The sequence below is a fragment of the Schistocerca piceifrons genome, chromosome 7 (genome assembly GCF_021461385.2).
Source record: "Schistocerca piceifrons isolate TAMUIC-IGC-003096 chromosome 7, iqSchPice1.1, whole genome shotgun sequence".
NCBI classification, from domain to species: domain Eukaryota; kingdom Metazoa; phylum Arthropoda; class Insecta; order Orthoptera; family Acrididae; genus Schistocerca; species Schistocerca piceifrons.
In genome coordinates, this window is record NC_060144.1 from 491,157,086 (window position 1) to 491,176,066 (window position 18,981).

Genomic DNA, 18,981 nt, shown 5'->3' on the forward strand with positions numbered 1-18,981 from the left:
AAGTTTTACTGAACTTCAAAGAAGTCACCAGCATTGAGTTTAACCCGTTTCCAGCAATGTGGAAATCTTAGGATACTCTTAGTAGTGCCTGTTGTGTTGGCAGTTCTAGCGGCGCGGTCTATTGCCGGACGAAATTGTAGCAGTTCTGAAACGAATGCCGTGAAGTATTTCCTTCAGTTTAGAAATCGAGTTGAGCTCACGAGGGCTTAAGTCAGGGGAGTGCAGTAGGTGGTATAGCACTTAGCAGCCCCATCAGTGAAACAAATTAGTAACAACTTGCACTGTACGTGCTTGAGCATTGTCCTGCAAAACGATGGCCAGGTCCTGCAGAAATTGTCATCATTTCTGTCTCTAAGCTGGCCGTCGGTTGTGTTCCAAAAATGAACAGCATAGAGACAGAAGTGATGACACTTTCTGCAGGACCTGACCATCGTTTTGCAGGACAATGCTCAAGCACGTACAGTGCAAGCTGTTACTGATTTGTCTGACTGATGGGGCTGATAAGTGCTGTACCATGTGCTTCACTCCCCTGACTTAAGCCCTCATGAGTTCAACTTGATTTCTAAACTGAACGAAACACTTCACAGCATTCGCTTCAGAACTGCTACAAATTCGTCGGCCAATAGACCGCGCTGCTCGAACTGTCAACACAACTGGCACTGTTAAGAGTATCCTATGACTTCCACATCGCTGGTAACGGGTTATACACAATGCTGGTGACTACTTTGAAGGTCATTAAAACTTTAAAACAGGTATCAATTTTGTACGTGCTGTAAATAAATAGTTGCCAGTATTAAAGTTACAACCCTCGTACAACACTTAATACAGCATGGGAAACAACCAAAAACGCAGATCTAGAAAATAATTTGTGTCGAAATTTCTTACAGGTTTGGTTTTATAATGTCGGTTTGAGATGCAAAAAATAATAAATGCAAATTACAGTGCCAAGAAGATGTTAGTTGTCCATAAGCCCAAAAAAATTTGTGTGAAATCTTATGGGACTTAACTGCTAAGGTCATCAGTCCCTAAGCTTACACACTACTTAACCTAAATTATCCTAAGGACAAACACACGCACCCATGCCCGAGGGAAGACTCTAACCTCCGCCGGGATCAGCGGCACCGTCTATGACTGTAGCGCCTTAGACCGCTCGGCTAATCCCGCGCAGAGGTCCATAAGTAATTTTATGAATTTTCTGCTGTCTGCCCAAGTCGATCGGTGTAGAGGATGCCTAGGCACTCCACTTGTGAAAACTCTTCTTCCGACCTTGCAACCAATATCACAAGGCAAAGTTCTCTCTTTATAGCGACTAGTGACTTACAAAACAATCTTACATCCATTAAAGACTGTTTTACTAAAACGTGTCCATTAAGCACTGTTACACGACTATGATCGCCAAAATAACTGCTGCTGCGTGGCTGCCACAACGTGTAGCGTGCTTTCTTATGGACAGGTGAACAAATCTTAGATTGCCAGAAAAAAAATTGACTCACTTGTAGAAGTTTCCATTTCAATCAATATTTATTGTTGCTACAGTGCACGTGGAGTGCATGAAATGATAATGTTTACAGAACTACAGGATAAGTGGTGCTGAAGTATCCACCCATACTGAAACACCCAAGTGCCGGCCGAAGTGGCCGTGCGGTTAAAGGCGCTGCAGTCTGGAACCGCAAGACCGCTCCGGTCGCAGGTTCGAATCCTGCCTCGGGCATGGATGTTTGTGATGTCCTTAGGTTAGTTAGGTTTAACTAGTTCTCGGGGACTAATGACCTCAGCAGTTGAGTCCCATAGTGCTCAGAGCCATTTGCACCATTTTTTTTGAAACACCCGAAACAGTACGTGATGTAGCGTCCACGGGCGGCAAAGCAGGCGCTGAATCTGGCATCCAGTCGATCGTACAGATAGCGAATACTGTCCCGGAAGACGTAATTCCACACATACTCCACCTGTTCATGTAGTTCAGTAAGAGTTGTTGACTGACGAGTCGTACGGGTCGCTTCTCGTCCCATCATATCCCACAATTGTTCGATTGGAGACAAGTCCGGAGATCGTGCTCGTCTGGGAGATTGCTGCACGTCTTGTAGAGCTCGATGTGTTTCATGGGCTGTGTGTGAGTGAGCATTACCCTTTTGGAACAACACTTCACCTTCCTGTTGCGACAAGGGCAAAGGAATGGGTATAACAACATTTTGCATGTTCCGAGATCTGATTAGCGACTCCTCCAAAAACGCGAAACATGAAATCACTCAACAGAGGAAAGTCCACTGGACCTGACGGGATACCAGTTCGATTCTACACAGAGTACGCGAAAGAACTTGCCCCCCTTCTAACAGCCGTGTATCGCAAGTCTCTAGAGGAACGGAAGGTTCCAAATGATTGGAAAAAAGCACAGGTAGTCCCAGTCTTCAAGAAGGGTCGTCGAGCAGATGCGCAAAACTGTAGACCTATATCTCTGACGTCGATCTGTTGTAGAATTTTAGAACATGTTTTTTGCTAGCGTATCATGTCGTTTCTGGACATCCAGAATCTACTCTGTAGGAATCAACATGGATTCCGGAAACAGTGATCGTGTAAGACCCAACTCGCTTTATTTGTTCATGAGACCCAGAAAATATTAGATACAGGCTCCCAGGTAGATGCCATTTTCCTTGACGTCCGGAAGGCTTTCGATACAGTTCCGCAATGTCGCCTGATAAAGTAAGAGCCTACGGAATATCAGACCAGCTGTGTAGCTGGATTGAAGAGTTTTCTGCAAACAGATCACAGCATGTTGTTCTCAATGGAGAGACGTCTACAGACGTTAAAGTAACCTCTGGCGTGCCACAGGGGAGTGTTATGGGACCATTGCTTTTCACAATATATATAAATGACCTAGTAGATAGTGTCGGAAGTTCCATGCGGCTTTTCGCGGATGATGCTGTAGTATACAGAGAAGCTGCAGCATTAGAAAATTGCCGCGAAATGCAGGAAGATCTGCAGCAGATAGGCACTTGGTGCAGGGAGTGGCAACTGACCCTTTGCATAGACAAACGTAATGTATTGCGAATACATAGAAAGAAGGATCCTTTATTGTACGATTATATGATAGCGGAACAAACACTGGTAACAGTTACTTCTGTAAAATATGTGGGAGTATGCGTACGGAACGACTTGAAGTGGAATGATCATATAAAATTAATTGTTGGTAAGGCGGGTGCCAGGTTGAGATTCATTGGGAGAGTCCTTAGACAATATAGTCCATCAAAAAAGGAGGTGGCTTACAAAACACTCGTTAGACTTATACTTGAGTATTGGTCATCAGTGTGGGATCCGTATCTGTACCAGGTCGGGTTGACAGAGGAGGTAGGGAAGATCCAAAGAAGCGCGGCGCGTTTCGTCACATGGTTATTTAGTAAGCGTGATAGCGTTACGGAGATGTTTAGCAAACTCAAGTGGCAGACTCTGCAAGAGAGGCGCTCTGCATCGCGGTGTAGCTTGCTGTCCAGGTTTTGAGAGGGTGCGTTTCTGGATGAGGTATCGAATATATTGCTTCCCCCTACTTATACCTCCCGAGGAGATCACAAATGTAAAATTAGAGAGATTCGAGCGCGCACGAAGGCTTCCCGGCAGTCGTTCTTCCCGCGAACCATACACGACGGGAACAGGAAAGGGAGGTAATGACAGTGGCACGTAAAGTGCCCTCCGCCACACATCGTTGGGTGGCTTGCGGAGTATAAATGTAGATGTGGATGTAGAACTGGAGTTGCAGCTTATCGCACCCCAAACCATCAGTCCTGGGGTTGGCCCAGTGTGTCGGGCGAATGCACTCAACGATACAGCGCTCACCAGCTCTACATCGCACATGCAAATCGCCATCACCTGCGAGCAAGTAGAATCTGTTTTCATCACTGAAGACCACGGCGCGTCATACCATCTCCCAAGTGATCCTCTGGCCATTCGAGCCATGTACGGTGATACTGTGGGGTGATTAGAAGACAGGCTAGAGGTGAGCGTGCCCATACTTCCACTGCTAATAATCGTTTCGCAACAGTTGAAATGTCTGGGCTCACAAGCCTTCGGTCTGTGGTGTGGTAGCTATATGATCTTCCACTGCCGCGCTTACAATGCGACGATCCTGACGGGGGTGTGTTCTATGTGGACGTCCAGTACCTGGTAAACGGGCGTGAGGATGGCCATGTGACCAATGATAGCAGCATCGTTGCACAGCTGACGCAGCACGTGTAACTTGTGTGGTAATTCTCCGAAAGGATGATCCCTCCACTCGGAAGGTCACAAGCGTACCCCTTTCAACTTCGCTTTTGCTGTAGGTAGCACGAGTGCCTCTCCGTGGCATTGTTACCTGCTTGCTTCACAGGTTTGCATCACACTGAACCTTCTGGTTGTGAACATTTCCTATTAAAGTGTAGACACAGATGGCACTCTGGTAGCAATACTGCTATGCTGTTAGCGGACGACTTTGAAAGCATTATCAGTACATCTGCTATCCTCCAGGTGACATACGCCGTTATCGGATCAAAATCGACGTCGTCTTTCGAGGGCTACTAATTTGTTTTTTCTGGAACTGTATACTCCAGAATTTCTTCTGAAGCTAGTGTACGTTCAAGTCTTGCTAGCCACCCCTCTAACTGTTAAGCAACGTTAAGAAACATAGCATTAGAAATTTCTAAATTAGTAGCTCCCAAGGGGGGGGGGGGGGGAAATTGCCCCTGGGGTGGAAGCGGGAGATTAAATTAATATTTGTTGTGGAGTAAAAATAATAAGGATTTGATTATGGCTCAGTTATCAGGCTAAATTATTTCAGTAAAAATCATCATTGCTATAACTGTTTCGTTGGAATCTACCTTTACAAGTGACTAACCCTTAGCTAATATTTTCAAATACGATCATTAGCGAATGACGAAACTTGGCGGAAGCCGCAAGCTGTGAAATGAAGGTCCGCACAAGGGCGTATGAAATTCACGAAGCCAGTGAGCTGGGTTTGACCGAGTTATCGTTTCGCTTGTCGCTTATCGTTTCCATTGTTTCGTTCTTCGGTTCTTTGCTCGCCGACCCTGTCGAAATAAGAGAGAATGTTTTATTGTTTCCAGATGGGTATGCCATGTAGAAATAACTACGCTCTAGCTTCGAGTACAAGGAAATATCGTGTACGTTTTATTAAGAGTAATGTTGTCAGTTTTCTTTAGCAACTGGAACTTCAGTACGCAGGGTTGAAGTTATGGACAGTTCTTCATTTTCAGTACAGGTCACGATGATCTAAGCAAGTAATGAAAAATGCTCACTCACAGGTTAAATAACTGTTCACTTATCATAATAAAATCTTTTTCAACTACTTTCATGATGTGGAAAATCGTCAGGAAATACCTGGGCCCACTTCGTGAAAGAAGGAGTATTTTCAAATAGCGAAATTCGATACGCACTAGCTACAGTTTCTTCTTTGTATCGCTCTCGGGTGTCCAGCCGGGAGCAGTCGTTTACGAAAGACGATATTTCGACAGCGTACCTCGCTGACATCTTCAGATAATAGCTGTCGAAATATCGTGTTTCTCAATCGACTGTACATGGGCGGAAACGCGAGAGCAGTACAAACAGTTGTTCATTGAGAAAGCTAAAGACAACGCACAATTTCTTGGATTCTGCGAAGACAGACACAGAAAATAGATAGAGCTCGTAACATTTTAGTGAAAGGCTGCTGGCTACCGTCCACTACCAGAAAAATCCTACAGACTATTTTTTCATGTCCCACAATTTACAACGCGAAAGGAGAATTTCTACTTTGGTACCAATGAAAAAAGAAGTTAGGAACTGAATGTACTTGGGGGATGACTCACGATGTTATTTGGCGAAGACCAATCCCAATATAAGAAACATTGTAATAAATACACAGTAATCCCGCCACTTTTTTTATTATTTTTTATTTTAAAACATGCGGATATCATTCCTTTGATCAGTAACCAAATGTTACTTATCATACATCATTTAAAAAGCAGCGGGGCTAAAAAAGGGCTACTTCGATGACAATTTTAGGTAGCTGCTTAATTTTATTGAACCCGTTCATTGGCAACGGTCTCAGAAATGTTATGGCATTTGGTGGCATCTACAGTTCATGGCCTAAAGTTCTGAGATAGTTTTCACTAGGAAGCAAATATTGCAGCTTACTCTTTCGTTATCAGTGAAGAAAACTGTCGTCTCTCTATCTAGGCGTCTCTTTTCCTTCTGAGAGCACGGGTACTAAGAGCATTTTTAAGAATTCGTAAATTTTCCATTACTCCAGCATAACATTTTTGGATTGATTCTCACGTTCAATGCCTCCGAATGTCTTTACACACGTCCTTCAAATCAGTCCCTCCAGATAAATAGTTTTCTATATACATTTTTCCTCGCATATTCCTTGTAATACTTTTTAATTTAATGCACTGTAGATGAATCCATTCAAACTCAGAAGATGAAATAATTAGAAACCTTACAAACTCATAAACAAAATATTATAATAATTTATTTTCTGCAAGAGTAGGACATGTGTACATATCAGTTTCAGAAGGCACGTCCTTAATTTCCTGCTCCACTCCATTAAACCTACACTGCACACACTACACGCGTACTCATATCTGACGATAGTAACATGTGAAATCAATGCGTAGCTATTCTTGCGTTCCAGATTATCAGAAAATAAGTCGGCATTTCTCCATTATGAATGATCTGCTTAGGTCAGAAAAATGAAAAAGATTTGCATCAATACTGTAAACTAGACAGTCATTTGTATTTTCTGTAATACGACTGTTTTTTAGATTACATACATTTATTGCGAGATACAATTTAACGTCTCTTTGAAGCAAGTCTGCTTCATATATCTTGTTAATCTACTAAGGTCATTCATTGGAGTCTTATTACCTGGCAGAAAATCCTATTTTGGTGATTAGTTTCCTTTTTTTGCGGTAAATGTAAATCTGAACGGTTTGTTACAGCCTTCTATATTACACTCCTGAAATGTTTCTATTTTTTTCTTCAACAGTTTTACTAATCTTACATTATCATTTGAATCCTTAATCTTCTTCTACAAAAACGAAATTTTAAGAGTGATTTTGAACCGTTTGTTGTATTGACTCAAGCTGAATTCATTATTAAAAGAATGTACAGGGTGACCCAGAGATCCACCGACAAACTTTCAGAGGTGGTAGTATGGACCAAAACAACAAAAAAAAGTCAAGTAAACCAGGGTTATAAAATGCATACCTTAAGAGCTATGAGCACTTGTTCATCTTGCCTACAATTAAATACGCTTCTTCTACTGAACAAGTGCTCACAGCACTTAAGCTATGCATTTTAGAGCCCACGTTTACTGCAAGTTTTTTCTTGTTTTGGTCCTCACTACGTGTTCCCAAAATATAGAACTCAAAGCAGAAGAGGTGTGTTTCAAAGTACGAAAGAGGAAGAAGCACTCATAACCCCTAATGTATGAATTCTGGAGTCCACGGCCGGCCGTGGTGGCCGAGCGGTTCTAGGGGCTACAGTCTGGAGCCGCGCGACCACTACGGTCGCAGGTTCGAATCCTGCCTCGGGCATGGATGTGTGTGATGTCGTTAGGTTAGTTAGGTTTAAGTAGTTCTATGTTCTAGCGGACTGATGACCTCAGAAGTTGAGTCCCATAGTGCTCAGAGCCATTTCAACCATTTGGAGTCCATGTTTACAATACATTATATTCTCATTTTGGTACACATTGCCACCTCTGAAAGTTTGTCGGAGTTCTGGTTCGCCCTGTAGACAGGACTCTTTCCTTCTTTAGTGTCAGCTATATTTCAGGCACACTGCTAACATTATTCCGCTACACTCTCTACTATGACCACCCCACTACGTCTAGAATGCAAGTAAATGCCAATATCTAAACTTCAGACTTCTCTCTCTGAAGCCACAGTAAGATCATGTTTCTGTATCTTGTCTTGGTGGAAACTAATTATATCACTCAGAAATTTATACTAGAACCTCACTAGAAATATTTCTGCGGTTCATTGAACCGTATTCATATGAATCTTTCAGACAACAGTGAGGTGTACGGGTTCGTGATACTACCTGACGCACTAAAACTGTAATACTAAAATTCGAACACGAACCCTCGCTCTGCGCCATTAATGCTCTTACCAATTGAGCTAGATCCCAACTCAAAGATTCGCAGTGTCTACAACTTGTGTACCACTCTGGATTAGCCCTCTTGACTTCTTAGCGTCACCCTTTCAAAAGATGAATTTGCTGTCAACCCTCCACTTAGAAATAAGAAAATGAATCTTAGAGGCATTTCCAAAGTTAACTGGATCAGAGTGTGGTTCGCTTCTCTGTCCTTCACATATCAACGATCAGTGTAGAATCTAAAATATCATTTCCATTGTTAGCCTCAAATTTTACAGTTCAGTTCTTGTTGCCCCTCGCTCCGTGAAGGACATGGCTACACAGACGTGCGACCTCAAATTTGGCTCTGAGCTTGTGAAGTCACCCGGTGTCAAGGCATCATCACCGTCACCCCATCCTGCTGTGCAACGAACTGTCAAACTCTCGCCTCATGAGGTGAAGCTGCCCACTACACAACCGGCAGGCAGGACAGGCCAGAGGGTGTACTCCCAGGAACACTTCCTCCGTCCCTCCAGCCAAGCGTCCAACGCTTGCAAAAGAGTAAAAATTTTACAGGCCGATATTTTGAGATACGTTAGAAAGTTCTGTACTAAAACAGTGTTTTTCTTTTATTGTTTGTATAAAATATTAAAAGGTGGTCCCAGTACCATGGCATGTCCAGTAGTGAGAGTTACTCGTCGATGGATAACACTAGTACTGCTTGCTACTGTTTGTCTGCTAGGACGGACTGCGGCGGCGCATGGACAAGCTGAAGGGCCGCATCGAGGAGGCGAACCGCGCCGTCGATGCCGAGCGCCAGAAGAACGTCAGCCTGCTGCACCTCATCTTCCCGCCGCACATCGCGCGCCGCCTCTGGCTCGGTCAGTACACTACTCCCGTATGCACTGGTCATGCTCGCCTTCACACAGATGGCACGACGTAGTACTGTTATCACTCTTTCCTTATATCCGCGGTAGATGACACGGAAATTTCAATTCTACACTACTGCCTATTAAAATTACTACACCAAGCAGAAATGCAGACGATAAACGGGTATTCATTGGACAAATATATTATACTAGAACTGAGATGTGATTACATTTTCACGCAATTTGGGTGCATAGCTACTGAGAAATCAGTACCTAGAACAACCACCTCTGGCCGTAATAACGGCCTTGATACGACTGGGCATTGAGTCAAACAGAGCTTGGATGGCGTGTACAGGTACAGCTGCCCATGCAGCTTCAACACGTTACCACAGTTCATCAAGAGTAGTGACTGGCGTATTGTGAAGAGCCAGTTGCTCGGCCACCATTAACCAGACGTTTTCAATTAGTGAGAGATCTGGAGAATGTGCTGGCCAGGGCAGCAGTAGAACATTTTCTGTATCCAGAACGGCCCGTACAGGACCTGCAACATGCGGCCGTGCATTATCCTGCTGAAATGTTGGGTTTCGCAGGGATCGAATGAAGGATAGAGTCACAGGTCGTAACACATCTGAAATGTAATGTCCACTGTTCAAAGTGCCGTCAATGCGAACAAGAGGTGACCGAGACGTGTAACCAGTAGCGTCCCATACCAACACGTTGGATGATACGCCAGTATGGCGATGACGAATACATGCTTCCAATGTGCGTTCACCGCGATGTCGCCAAACACGGATGCGACCATCATGATGCTGTAAACAGAACCTGGATTCATCCGAAAAAATGACGTTTTGATATTCGTGCACCCAGGTTCGTCGTTGAGTAGACCATCACAGGTGCTCCTGTCTGTGATGCAGCGTCAAGGGTAACCGCAACCATGGTCTCCGAGCTGATAGTCCATGCTGCTGCAAACGTCGACGAACTGTTCGTGCAGATGGTTGTTGTCTTGCAAACGTCCCCATCTGTTGACTCAGGGATCGAGACGTGGCTGCACGATCCGTTACAGCTACGCGGATAAGATGCCTGTCATCTCGACTGCTAATGATATGAGGCCGTTGGGATCCAGCACGGCGTTCCATATTACCCTCCTGAACCCACCGATTCCATATTCTTCTAACAGTCATTGGATCTCGACCAACGCGAGCAGCAGTGTCGCGATACGATAAACTGCAATCGCGATAGGCTACAATACGACCTTTATCAAAGTCGGAAACGTGATGGTACGCATTTCTCCTCCTTACAAGAGGCATCACAACGTTTCACCAGGCAACGCCGGTCAACTGCTGTTTGTGTATGAGAAATCGGTCGGAAACTTTCCTCATGTCAGCACGTTGTAGGTGTCGCCACCGGCGCCAACCTTCTGTGAATGGTCTGAAAAGCTAATCATTTGCTTATCACAGCATCTTCTTCCTGTCTGTTAAATTTCACGTCTGTAGCACGTCATCTTCTTGGTGTAGCAATTTTAATGGCCAGTAGTGTAAATAGCTCTGGTTTTGACGTCACGTTATTTTTTTGCTGTGGCGTAAGGAAACTATTTTTAAAACAATTGATACCTTCGTGTCTTATAGTCGTACATCGTAGATAAGTAACGAACTAATTATCTTTGCATTATTGGTCACAACTACCATAATGCTTGGAAGTGGCAAGTCCTACGCGCAGTTATGGAGAGTGAAGAACTGCTGGATGAAATGCACGGATACGGCTGTTCTTTATTCGACATTAAGGAGGAAGCTCTTAACATCGCTCCCTTTGCGGAGTGTGTGTCTGGATGCGTGCTTTGCGATGGTTCAGCGACGAACTTTGCAGGGCTGTAGTAAGCGACCTCTGTACCTCAGGCACCATCCAGGTATCAATTATTCAAAAACAGTCTTAATCGCATTTATTATTATTATTATACCGCCAACCGGTTTCAACCCGACGTAGGAGTCATCTTCTGGGCGTTTACACCATTGGTCAACTGCTGGTGGTGTCACTCCTGTCTACATAACGGCATATAGTTTCCTGCCGTTGTGTAGACAGGAGTGACATCACCAGCAGTCGACCAATGGTGTAAACGCCCATACGTCGGGTTAAAACCGGTTGGTGGTATAATAATAATAATAATAATTGCGATTAAGACTGTTTTCGAATAATTTATTAGTCATACTAATCGCTGCTTCATCTCCACAACCATGTTGTCCAAAAACCATCCAGGTAGTCTGCAGGGCGCTGTATAGGAGTTTCCTCAGAAACGACCCACGTTTGCCGCTCCGGGTATTTTACCGCTGGTGCCATTCAGGACCGTTAGAATCGACTGCCTAAGAGCACACAGCACTGGAGCACTAGCTGCTTGGCTGCCGGAAACGCCGACGGCAGGGGAAAGCACTTCACCCGTCGCCTCAACGCAACCGATAGCTCAAGAGCTTCCGGTGGCGAGGAGCATTGCGAAGAACGGGAACTAGACTTGGCCACGGCTGAGGTACCGGTCTGCTCACAAAAGACCCGATACAAGAACCAGTAAATGAGCCATCAGTTTTCGTAGATAAAGCACACTGACAGAAAAGTAGTCACCTGCAGTAGACATCACACTAGTCGCTTGCAACCTCACCTCTAACAATTGGCGAGGAAGAGAGCCTACAGGTTTCTTCAGGATTTGTGTATATGTGAATTACTTTACACTGAGGAGACAACAATCATAACTCCTAATATCGTATCGGACCGCCTTGTGCCAGCTCGATGTGGTGTGGACTAAACATGAAGGTCGCCGTAGAAGTGTTGAGCCACCTGCCTCTATAGTCGTCCATAATTGTAAAAGTGTTGCCGGTGCAGGATTCTGTCCTCGAGCTGACCTGTCGATTATGGCCCACAAGTGTTTGATGAGATTCACAATCGGCGATCTGGGTTGCCAAACAATTCGCTCGAATTGTCCGAAATGTTCTTCGAACCAGTCGGGTACAATTGTGTCCCAGCGACATGACGCATTGTCACTCATAAAAATTCCATCGTTGTTTGGGAACATGAAGTCCATGAACGGCTGCAAAAGGTCTCCAGGTAGCCGAACATAACCATTCCCAATCAATTATCGGTTCAGTTGGACCAGAGGACCCAGTCCGTTCCAGCCCACACCGTTATGGAGCCACCACCAGCTTGCACAGTGCATTGCTGACAACTTTGGCCCCTGGCTTCGAGGGGTCTGCCCCAGACTCGAACCCAACCGTCAGCTTTTACCAACTGAAATCGAGACTCATCTGGCCAAGCCATGGTTTTCCACATCCAACCGATATGGTCACGAGCCCAGGAGAGGCGCTGCAGACCATGCAGTGGTGTTCGTAAAGACAATAGCGTCGGTCGTCTACTGCCGTAACCCATTATCGCCAAATTTAACGGATACGTTCGTCGTACGTTCCACCATCATTTCTGCGGTTGTTTCAGGTATTGTTGCTTGTCTGTTAGCACTGACGAGTCTACCCAAACGCCGCTGCTCCCGGCCGTTAAGTGAAGGCCGTCGGCCACTGCATTGTCCGTGATGAGAAGTAATAGCTGCAATTTGGTACCAACGGCACACTCTTGATTACTGTCTGTCTCGGAATATTAGTTCCCTAACGATTTCCGAAATGGAATGTCCCATGCTTCTAGCTTCAAACACTATTCCACGTTCAAAGTCTGTTCATTCCCATCGTGCTGCCATAACCTCATCGGAAACTTTTTCACAGTGATCAGCTGAGTACAAATGACAGCTGCGCCAATGCACTGCCCTTTTATACCTAAGGTACGCGATACTACCGCCATCTGTATATATGCATATCGCCATTCCATGACTTTTGATCCTGAGTTGAATTTTGTTGCTCTTCAGTTATAATACCAAGACATGGCCAATATCCCAAAAGTCCTACTACATTCAATTGAAGCCTCACATTGATGACTAATTCCTTTAGAGCTACTAAATTACAGGGATGTTGATTACTACACTCCAATCATTATTACAACTGTCCCAGACATTTTCAGTCTGATACAGAGTTCGAGATATCCTGCGCCAGACGAGGTACGATAGATTGCATGAATAATCGTCACCCCAGAACATTAGCGAGAAGTATCATTAACGAAACTGTTATCTTCTTGGAAGACGCATCCTGAGGATATAAAAGAAAAAGCAACGCTTCGTCACCGAAGATGTTGACATAGACATCAAAAAATGTTCAAATGTGTGTGAACCCTTATGGGACTTAACTGCTAAGGTCATCAGTCCCTACGCTTACACACTACTTAACCTAAATGATCCTAAGGACAAACACACACACCCATCCCCGAGGGAGGACTCGAACCTCCGCCAGGACCAGCCGTGCAGGCCATGACCACAGCGCCTTAGACCGCTTTTTTTTTCCTTTTTGCTCCTTGTTGATCGTTGTGTTTGGTCGTTGCGGACGTCACAGGACATCCGTTAAGGTTCGTTTGTTGATCGTTCCATTCAGTTTTTGATCACAGAGGCCAACCAGCTCTCTGAACGAACACGCTGAGCTACCGTGCCGGCTACCGATCGGCTAATCCCGCGCGGCACATACACATCGTTGCTCATGTCCACGGTAACTTGAATTAGTGAGCTCAAGTCATGGCACGAAAAACACTCGTACCTTTTATCTCGTCAACTGTGTGTAATGATTGCAACAAAAAGATCACAATGGAGGGATGCAAGATCAATGGCCCAACAAGAACCAGTATTCAGCCCTTTGCTCTTATCATTATAAGTTAATGATGTGTCAACTATTCTCCCGAGCACGGAGTCCCGGGTTCTATTCCCGGAGGGGTCAGGGATTTTCACCTGCCTCGAGATCACTGGGTGTTTGTGTTGTCCTGATCGTTTCATCATCATTCATGAAAGTGGCGAGATTGGATTGAGTAAGGGTTGGGAATTTGTACGGGAGCTGATAACCGCGCAGTTGAGAGCCCCACAAACCAAACATCATCATCAGCTATTCTCTCCCACTGCATATATCACCTGCACGTTGATAACATTCATTTACATCTAAGTGCAGATCCAACAAACCTGTGTACAGCCATCCAGCATGGAAATGCCGATTTACTTCCCCTATCAGTGTTGGTGCACAGCACAGGTTTAAAACTTAACCCATCAAAACGGAATCGATCTTAGACGCTCATTCAGAGAATCTCTTCCACCATTAATCCTAAACGGCACACAAATAAGCTTTTCTTCTTCTGCAAAGAGCTTGCGGGCATAATTATGAACTATCATTCAGACTGGATTGAACTCACAAGTGCAGTCTGTAAGAAAGCGTCAGCTTCACTTCACTCAGTACAGGAATATAAAAATGTATTTCCTCTCGAGCTTAAAAACTAGCTTTTAGAGACCCTAAGATTCCCCATACCTGACTGTGGTGATACTATTCTCCAAGGACTTTTATACGAATGCTCATGCGGACTGGAACTGGCGATGAATGCTTATGCACGGTATGGTTGTGTCTTAAGCTTTTTCGACAATGTCACACCGGCCTACGAACAGCTATCATGGCTACGTGGCTATAAGCGTAGAGGCTCTCATACTCTGTGTTTGCTCTATCGTCTTCCAAATCATTGCACTCCGTCTTATTGGTCTTCAGCTCTCACTATCTGAACAGCACAGTAGAAATACTCGTTCTCAACAAAGTAAAATTCTCTCTGTGCCATCACCGAGCACTGCCATGTTTTCTAAACCATTTTCTGTATCAAGGACCTGACTTTGGAACAATAGTCCTCAAAATAGGGAAATTAAATTCCTTCTAAACTTCAAAAGACAGATAATGGTCCACCTTATCTCCTGTATTCTGTGCACCTCATTATGATCAGTCCCCCTCCCCCTCCAGAACTTGTCGGCAGAGTTCCTGAACTGCATTCTGTTCTTTCCTAACAGGCATTCTCACTGTCATTTCAGTCTTATTCTCTTCCTTTATCCATTCCGCTTCTAATGATACTAAACATGGCTTCAGATGTGCTAAGCTAATCTGTGGCACTCTCAATGCTCTATTCTGTTATAATTACAATTATTTTCATTTTGTTATTAGTGTCAGCTACTGTTACTGTTATTATTATTATTATTATTACTATCATTAAAGGAATTTTTATAATATCTTTTGTGTGTGTTGTGCTCCTAGTCAGATGTAACAATGGGCCTTACGGCCGTAATCTGGTCAGGCCAAATAAGCAATAAATAAATAATAAATAAGGCGTCACAGGACCCCCTGCGGTCTGAACTATACCCTCCACACACAGCGAGTTAAACGCCTCATTGCACCTTCGATGCACTCGACGGTATATTTCCTTTGAAAAGTGGCAAAATCAAGACTCCTCTAATCACACTGGACGCCTCCAAACAGCTAACTTTCCAGTTCCTGTGTTGTTAGGCCCATTGAAGACGTACAGACTTACATGCTACTGTGAGCAATGCTTTGCAAATGACCCTTTCAGGTAGTCGCCTTTGCAGAGTTCACTATGATGCTGATTGATATGGTCATGTAGTCACAGAGAAAAGCAATTCTTGTTATGTTTGAAACCGGTTGTCATTGCAAGGCAAGACACATTCTCCGGTGCTTGTTTGTTTCGACCTCATTGCGACCACTCTTCTTATTCCGCGTGTCCGCATGTCTGGTGTAGTGCTCAGTGTCATTAGCTCTAGATATACAGTCCCAGGTTCGGTTCCTACCCAGGTCGCAGATTTTCTTCTGTCGGGGAACTGGGCGTTTGTGTTCTCCCAGACATTTCATCTTACCTTCAGCTAAGCGCAAGTCGACAAAATGACAGGCGGCCAAACAAGCGCAGAGGGGGGGGGGGGGGGGGGGGGGGTCTCCGGACAATAATGCCATATGATCATTTATTTCACTCCGTGATACGTGGCTGCGACTGGTACACTATTCGTTGTAGACACGTTGGACAGCCACACTACCATGCCAACAAGTCGGAAAACTTTATTCACTATATGGTCATGGGCAAGTCTAAACATGACCAATAATTTCTTGTCAGCTATTGATAATGAATAAGTAGTCTGTCAAAATCGGTTGGCCATTTAATAATTTTCGTGTATTCACTGAAATAGACTTTGATGTCAGGAAATAACGGAACGGAACTGTGGAGGGCAAAATTGTAAGGAACGACAGAGATCGTATCATACAAAACAAATACAGTGGAACCTCGCTTATCGAGCACCTCCCGTAGCGCACAATTTGCACAAGGAGCATAACAAATTGTAAAACATAGACTCGCTTAACGAGTGACGTTTCGTATAAAGACTGACGGCGATTTAGTGTGACGTCACTAGCCGTTCGCGCCTCGCGGTGGAAACGTTCAAGAATAAGAACACTTTTCACTGTCGAACGTAACTCTGAGGCATTTGAGGCAGTACCTGTGGAGCCTGTAGTCAACGATATTGCGTCTTTGGCCAAGAGCATGGGACTAGAAATGGATAACAATGATATCTAGGAGTTTGTGGAAAATCACAACCAAGAAATGACCACCAAAGAACTTACGGAGATGCAGTGTGTTTCACAGCAGGAAGTTGTGGAGGTGAGTTTTTCAGATAAGGAGAAGGCGGCTGCAACATCAAAGCAGCAATCTTCTGGCGCAATAAGAGAAATGCTGAAAGCATGGGAATCGGTTGCATCGTATGTTGAATTTCGTCAGCCCAGTAAACCAGTGGCAGCCGCGCGGGGTGGCCACGCGGTTTGAAGCTTCTTGCACGGACTGCGCGGCCCCTGCCGTCGGAGGTCCGAGTCCTCCCCCGGGCAGGGGTTTGTGTGTTCTTGGTAGCATAAGTTAAAGATAGTTTAATTAGTATGTAAGTCTAGGGACCGATGACCTTAACAGTTTTGTCGCTTAGGAAGTCACACACATTTAAACATTTTTTGAAACCAGTGGCTACGTGAGCTGCAAATTTATTTGTCGATAATGTTGTGTCGCATTTTGGCTGGGTGAGGTGCGCGGGTTTGAATTGTATTTGGTGTCAGTGATGTATGGTTTATGTGGGTGTGCGTGTGTGCGTTGAGGACTGGGGCAGAGATGGAGAGAGAGAGGAGGGGGGCGAGGGAGGGAGAATGATTTCTTTTTTTTCCATCAGTAGTTTTGGTGTGGGTTCTGTCGTAGCGAAGAGGGTTTTGTTGCACAGTAATTGTATTCATTGAGTGCTTTCTTTCCTTGGACTATTGACTTTTGGATGTGATAGTTTTCTTCTATGGTTAATTTTTGGTATAAGCTGCTACTAGTTTTTATGATGTGTAAGGCAGTTTCAATGTTTGTTGGGTGGTGATTGTGTGTTATCAAGTGGTCTACAAATGCTGAGTGTGAGCTATTGCTTTTCAGTGCTCTGAGTTGTTCTGTATACCTGGTTCTGAAATTCCTACATGTTTGGCCCACATACACAGACTGACAGCAGTTGCAAGGAAGGTGGTATATACAAGACCTGCTGTATTTGTCAGTGTTGGTGGTATTTCTTCCAAGTCTGCTTTGTATTGTGTTGTTGGTTCTGTATGCGATGTTGAGTCCTTGTTTCTTTAGTATATTACCCACCATGTGTATGACTTTGTTGTTGTAAGTCATTATGTGCCATTTGTTGCCTACTGTCTGCTGATTTTTTTGTGTTGTGCTGTGTTTATGTGTGTGTTTCATGGTTTTGTGTTGTTTGTTTTTGTATTTTGTGGTTTATTTTGTCTACTCTCTTTACATCAATTTTACAGTTAAAAATAAAAAATTTAACACACTGGTGATGGCACAAAAGTGCTGAAACATGTATGGGTGTAACAAAAAAAGAAAAAAAAGGTGTCTTGCATAAGGCGGAATTTCTCATCCCAAGTAGATCCCTTTCTGAAGCTCATCTTCCTTATCTGCTAGGATCACTGCATCATCAGCATTTAGTAAATTATTTAAAAGACTGTTCCTGTCTAGATAGATCCCTTGATGCCTAAATGCATAGATGCCTTGGTCTTGTTGGTTTGTTACTGGTTTAGTTATTTTCTTCCATTTTGTGAAAAGATCTATTCGGGAGATTAGTAAGAAATTATCTGATCCTATATCTTGTCCCCTATAAACTCTTGTATCCCTTACTTGGCCCGCTAGCTAATCATTTACTAAGATGTAGTCAATTATTGATCTAAGACCTCTGCTGGCCCAAGTATACTTGTATATATCCTCTCTCTTAAAAAGTGAATTTGTGATTTTTAAATTGTTGCAAGTGCGAAATCTCTTAGTAATTTTCCATTTTCATTACATATTGGTTCTCCAAATTGACCTATAACGTTTGTTACTGGGATATTTCCTATTCTGGCATTGGAATCACTCATCATAATAATCTGATCAGTAGCACTGTATTTACTCAGAGCCTTCTCTAGTTCTTCATAGAAGCTTTCAGACTGATCTTTTTCCCCTTCTTCAGGTGCATATACACTTATCAGTTTCAGCCTGACTACAAGTATTCTTTCACTTACGGATGTACAATCTTGAAAGTCTTTTTCCCATTTTTTATGCAGGAGTAGTGCTACACCTTTGCTTGGTCTTTTATGTTGTTCAAAACAACTATAGCATATAATGTAATCCCCTACATATTTATTTCCTCTTAATTTTTTTTAGTTACTGTCAGTGCTGCAGCATCGATATTCATGTCGCTTAGTATATTTACTAATTCTACCTTCTTTTGGGAAATTCCTCTCACATTCCATGTTTCTTCTTTGATGTGCCCATTTATCCATCTTCGTTTGTACTTTTTCATAGCCTTGTCATTTACCTTTCAGACGATCCTGTTTCCGGGGCTCGTTTGAGTACTGGGGGTAGTCTGTGTTTTCTGAGAGTTGGTTACCAGCCATCTGCTCAACCCCCATCTAGGAGGACCAGGATTTTCTTTCGGTGTTATATCGCTTAGCCAATATGTTCCGGTTATTTAAACGCGCCGGAAATAAGTTCGCCTTTCATCCTCTCCCATTGGCTTTGTAGCCTGTATCCACTGTGT

At 43.9% G+C, this 18,981-nt stretch overlaps 1 protein-coding gene across 1 annotated transcript in view; it reads left to right on the forward strand.

Moving 5' to 3' along the window:
- Nucleotides 1-18,981, forward strand: part of LOC124709041 (head-specific guanylate cyclase-like) — a 162,632-nt gene that overhangs the window by 27,643 nt on the left and 116,008 nt on the right. The window contains exon 4 of the mRNA XM_047240686.1: nt 8,840-8,978. Coding sequence (XP_047096642.1) covers nt 8,840-8,978 — 139 coding nt within the window. The remainder of the gene's footprint in view (nt 1-8,839; nt 8,979-18,981) is intronic.